This window comes from Rutidosis leptorrhynchoides, chromosome 10, assembly GCF_046630445.1.
Source record: "Rutidosis leptorrhynchoides isolate AG116_Rl617_1_P2 chromosome 10, CSIRO_AGI_Rlap_v1, whole genome shotgun sequence".
NCBI classification, from domain to species: Eukaryota; Viridiplantae; Streptophyta; class Magnoliopsida; order Asterales; family Asteraceae; genus Rutidosis; species Rutidosis leptorrhynchoides.
Genome location: NC_092342.1, coordinates 48,805,548 through 48,811,468, shown reverse-complemented (window position 1 = coordinate 48,811,468; position 5,921 = coordinate 48,805,548). Strand labels below are relative to the sequence as shown.

The 5,921-nt window shown below is 36.9% G+C and overlaps 1 protein-coding gene across 1 annotated transcript; it reads left to right on the top strand.

Moving 5' to 3' along the window:
- Window positions 1-297: 297 nt before the first annotated feature.
- Window positions 298-3,442, top strand: LOC139873328 (protein N-terminal glutamine amidohydrolase). The gene is made up of 6 exons (XM_071861256.1): window positions 298-371; window positions 808-907; window positions 1,623-1,700; window positions 1,823-1,950; window positions 2,021-2,145; window positions 2,998-3,442. The coding sequence occupies exons 1-6, from the start codon at window positions 298-300 to the stop codon at window positions 3,159-3,161; spliced, it is 669 nt and encodes a 222-aa protein (XP_071717357.1). The 3' UTR covers window positions 3,162-3,442.
- Window positions 3,443-5,921: the final 2,479 nt, after the last annotated feature.

The window sequence follows — 5,921 nt, the reverse complement described above, 5'->3', positions numbered from 1 at the left end:
GTTTGACAAAAACCGAATTTACTGAAATTGAATTTTTTCAACACCAAAACTGAAATCGAAGGTGAATCTCTGTGAGTTCGGTTTCTGTTTCGATTTTTTTTTTTTTCTTCCGATTTTTCTCATCCTAATACGGCGTACGAGTGCCATTGTTTCGACCTTAGGATTGGATGCCGTCATTAACTATACTTTTAAGACCCTAATTATAATTTATGAATCCCAAAATTCAGCAATATACATCGTATAAATAAGTTATACAAACTAATTTTCTGTGGACTTTGTTGAAAATAAATTCAATTGATGGCTTCTACTCATAATTCAGATTATTCTGCTTCATCAATTGCTTCTCAATTTCATTACACTCCTTCTTACTGGTATAATTTCCTTCCCGACTTCATTTTAATTTTAATTTATAAATTCATCGTCTCTACTGTTTTGTAATCGATGATAGTCATGATCGTTATTGCAGATATTGTAATTATCATATCATATTTAAGTTTAAATGATCAGTTATATGTGTTCTAATCAGGATGATCAAGTGTCTAGCCGTAGTAATAATTAATCATGATTCATCAGTACCAAACTACCAATAATTGCTAATTTGAGACTTTTTAATTTAAGTTTACATCTGTATTCCTTAAAAAAAAAAAAAAAAAAAAAAAAAAAAAAAACTTGAGTTGGAGAAGAAAAATTTAATGTTGGAAGTGGTTGTCACTGCCCACTGGTTTTAAATTCAGTATAATAATAGTAAACCAATCATTATATATTGCATGTTTGTTGATATATTCATGAGCAATATTTTTGTTGTAGCGAAGAAAATATATATTTGCTCTGCAAGAAGCTATGCGAGGATGGAATAGCTGATGTGTCGGAACTCTTTGTTGTCTTCATCTCCAATGAGAATAAGCATGTATGTATGTTTACTCGTTCGCTTGAAAATGTTATACAATGTTTATATTGACATCAACATTGCTGATTATCTGCTTTACTTACATAAATTTTTCTTAACTTTATCAGATGATGATGAGTGTACTGCCCATACATCATGTGTTCCTATCTAGTATGCAACTGTGTATTAACTATTAAGGTCCATGATAGTTTCAAATGTTGTTATAATTAGTTGAATTTCGAAAGTAAAACGATTAGATTTGGCGTAAAAGAACCCTCATATCTCGTTTTTTTTTTTTATTCTTTTCTAAAAAAACATCTTCACGTCATATCATTTTGTGAAGTTTTGATAGAGAACAAGCCTCCATAGGGTTAATATGGTAGAAGACGGTTAATATTCGTAGATATCAATTTTATTGAACAATGAACAATATCCCTTGAAGTGTTACTAGAATATTGCATATGGTGACCCTTAGGTCGTTCTGTTTATAACTTTATATTGAAACCTACAGTGAACAACTACGTTATGTACCCTGCTTCTAAGAATATGTGCCATAACGACACCTGCTTTAAGTTGTTAAAAATCTTTTTCTACCCTTTTTTTTTTTTTTTTTTTTCATTTTGAAGAAAATGTCCAAACAAGTGATGGTTTTGCACATAGTCTCCTTTAAAATTAAAAGTTGAGTGTACGAGAACTTAAATGCAGACTAATTTGGTTATTTTTAATAATAATGCAGATACCGTTGTGGCATCAGAAAGCTAGCCACAGAGCTGATGGAATAATTTTATGGGATTATCATGTAATATGCATTCAGGTAATGTGTTCGAGTATTCATAAAAAGAATTCTTTAGTGAGTAATTGATTGAAAAGAGATTACAAAAATCATTAATCGTGTACGTATTACCGAAGTTTAAACAGTTTGTTCTGTTTCAATAGAAAAGAAAAGGAGAATTTGTTGATCGAGTATGGGATTTAGATACAAGTCTTCCTTGCCCATCAACCTTATCATCCTACGTATCAGAATGTATCAGGCCATCTTTCGAGCTATTTTCTGAATTTCAACGGTAAACTAGATTTTACTACTAAATATGTCTGCTAATTTTTTAATAGCGATTAACTGATTCGTGATCTCAGGGTGTTTCGGATAGTGCATGCTCCCGTATTTCTTCGTTATTTTGCATCTGATCGGAGACATATGAAGGATTCTGAAGGAAATTGGACATCTCCTCCACCCGAGTACCAAGTCATAGTAGCCGAAGGTAAATGTTGACTAGAAACATTATTTGTACAAATTTTGCATATTATTCGTATGTTAAATAGTACTCCCTCCGTCTCATTCCAATAGTCTACAGACAAAAAACACGCAGTTTTAGGAAATCCCACTAATTTTCATTTCTCCACCAATGAAATATCTTCTCTCTCTAGATCCACCAATGAAATATCTTCTTTCCTTTCTATTTATGGAAGTGGACTATCAAAATGGGACAGCCCAAAATGGAATACTGCCCTATTGGAATGAGACGGAGGTAGTATAATACAAAAGAATATACTGTTACGATGTTACCCATTTAATCTGATTCCTTTGTAACTAATTTTATGATTTAGAGAATAGAGATAAACTGTTTTTTTACACTGCAAATTAACTATTTTGTGAATATTCTAGTGTTATATATTAGTGTTTGTTATATTATAGTACTGTTTGGGGACTTCAGATCATTCGTATATGTTTTTACTTCTTGGGCTTTTTACTTTAGAAACAAAAATAGAAAAGCGGGATATATTCTAGTTGTCGTTCGCGATTCATGCATAACTTGATTCTGTAGGTGATAAGATGGGTCAAGTAGGTTTATTTTAACAAGTCAAATTGGGCATTTCTAATACTGGTAGGATCGGGTCGTGCTGTTTAAAAGGTTCTATACTTCACAAATATACCTTGGGCGACTTTTGACCTGTTTGACACGCGGAGGGTGATTTTTTTTTTATTTGACGGATTATATGTTAATAGGTTTACTTGTATCACATCCATATTAATTCCTTTCACTTTTAGCACATTGGTTTGTCAGGTTGTATTTCATCAAGCTTAACTTGGTTATTTAATTATATTCTTGCAGATGGAACTGTGCACAACCTAAACCAGTACATTGACATGTCATCAAAAGATTTGTTGAAAGATCTTGAACAAGACACCATCAATGCAGTTTTCACCAAACAATTAGGTGTATTAGTAGGCGAGAGTCAGTTGGAGCAATTCTTCTCTTGCATTGATAGTTCGTAAGTTCCTTATCGACCATCATCCTTTACGCTCTGTTGCTGAGCCTGATTATTCTTCCATTACACAATAATTTCACCTTTTTCGATGATGCGTATTATTATTATTTTTTTTTACCTTAAATCATCTTCTAATGTCATCATAGATGAGTTTTTTTGTTGTTGTTGTTGTGAGATCATGTTTGTTTCAGTGAAGTAATGTGTTTGTATTTTATTTTATAAGAACAAGCGAAGCTTCCGGATCTTATGCATGCTTTTGTTAGATACTATTCATATTTTTTTTAATTATTAATTTGACTAGTTATGGAATACCTTATGCGAAATAAATATGTCCCTAAATTCTTATAATTGCAAATATGCCCCCGCACCGTGAACCTATTACCACGCACCGGTGTTTGGTGCTTAGTGCATGGTGCGAGTGGCGAGTCGTGTGTAACCTTAGAAGAAATGAATCAACGAAGCAGTACACACCACCCACCGGGCATCACGCACCACACACCGTGTTTGGTGCGAGTTGCATGTAAACTTAGACAATGCCGTAGAAATGATCAACGACCAAACACCACGCACTAAGCACCGAACACCACGCACCACACATAGTGCTTGGTGCGAGTTGCATGTAACCTTGAACGATGTTGTAGAAATGTGTTGAGTCACCCACATAATTAAGGATTTTATTATTTCAAAACATAGTTATTATCACGAATCTGTTATGAGCGGCTAACATAGGTTCATTAAAGTTGTAAATCAACATTGTATCCCGAGTTTCAATGTTCTAAAGTGCTGCCTAGGCTATTAGCACATGATCATGCATATTTTTACCATAGGGTTAATATGCATGTTCAATGCGTAAAATGGGGGTTTAAGGATCTTAGAACAAGTCTCTCCGGTCCGGCTACCGTGAATAACCCTGGCCGACATGATGATGTCGGCGGGGCGGCCAAGTGATTAAGTCCACCTTCGATAGCGGTCGCTGATCAGAAGGCCCCAAATAAGGTTGTAGGTGCTAGCTTAATAAAGAACTAACCTGTTAACCTTGAGAAGACGAGAGATGATGCTGGTTACGTAAGATGTGTGGTTGATGATTGTTACGTAACGTTGTTGTCCTAGAATGATAATTAGGGTTAGTATATATAGGTAAACCCTCATTCTAGAACCGTCTAAGATTGTGATAATTCTGTCCATAACAAACTCCCCTGAATCACGGATATAATTATGAAAAAGATATTTACTTGATGACCAAGTAACCGCTGTACCGGGAACAAAGGCATTTGATACGAAACCACATACCGCATTCCGCATACAAGTGCACGCATACGCATGCTAGCGAGTGCCCGCATACATACTCATTGCGCATGCGGGTTGCGGTATCATTATGTCCCCCCAGTTTGATGTTATATGGCGCAAGACATATGATATCAAACTATTAAGCGAAAAAGAAAAAACAAGAAAACGGCTAGCATTTAATTTTCCGCGTGCGTTTCGATGTCATTAAATGCCTGTCACTGTCGCAGAAACCCATTCGGCTGACAAGACGTAAAGTGGTAGTTGGCAGGCGCGTGTCAAGCTGCGCGCTCCTATTGAACCATACCATCCTGACATCCACTCGCGTGCATAAAATGCTATCCGTTGATTGCATAACACGTGTACAGCCACGATGAGACCGTTTCACCCCATGACTTCCAATCCACACTATAAATAGACGTCATTCACACACATTTCCACTTTTCTGCACCAAGCTTCCCTGATATGCTGCCAATTTCAATTCCGATCAAAACTTGAATATTCCGGCCAACTTCTAAAGGTTAGTTATTCTCCGATCAATTTATAGAAAATGACTAAGGCTAACGAGACATATGTTGATAGTGTAGTGTCTATTATAGAGCAGAAGCATATTGATTCCTTAGTTAAACAATACCCACCGCTAGCACAGTACAATCCGGTGCCACCCCTACCTAACCAACGTGCTCATTCACCACCGGAGAAGAAGGTAGCGATATACGAGCACGCGTTTAAACACGGTAATTTTAGGGTTCCACCCTCTGACTTCTTCCTAGGCGTGCTAGATCATTTCCACGTAGGGTTAGGGCAATTGCACCCATACGCCATAGGTAAAATAGTATTGTTTGAGATGTGGTGCGTTGCACTCAAGAAGGTACCACTAGTTAAGGTGTTCTGCCATTTATACCGCCTAGCTAACCATCATAAGTCGTGGTTCACTTTTTTCGCCCGTCAAAACTTTACTAAAACCCCCAAATCGAACGCGGGTCAATGGAAAGAAACATTCTTTTTTATTAACCAATCTGTTGTTGGAGCCAACTTTCCGCAAACGCTTATCTGGTGCGAAAGCATGGCTAAGGACATGAACAAAACCCCCGTCCTTGATGACGAGGAAACGAAGCTGTTAGCAGAGTGCGCTAACGCACAGCTTGTGCACCGGTCATATTGGAACGTTATGCTGCGGTTGGGAAGGATATCCGCGCACTGGCCATGGGAGAACATGCGTCCAGCCATAATCGCGCCGAATGGCAAGGGTAGGAATAGTATAAATGCATATGAATATTTAACCACTAGCGTACACATACATGTTTTAATATTGCGCATATGTTTGCAGAGATGAAGATGAAGAAAGTGCTTACCGCAGAGGAGATTGCGGCCATCTCATTCCGCAAGCAGAATGTTAATGAGCCGCTTGAGCAGGAGAAGACTGGCGAGAACGAGGTGCAAGCACCTGCTGAAATGTCCCGTTCTTATTGATTAAAAACGT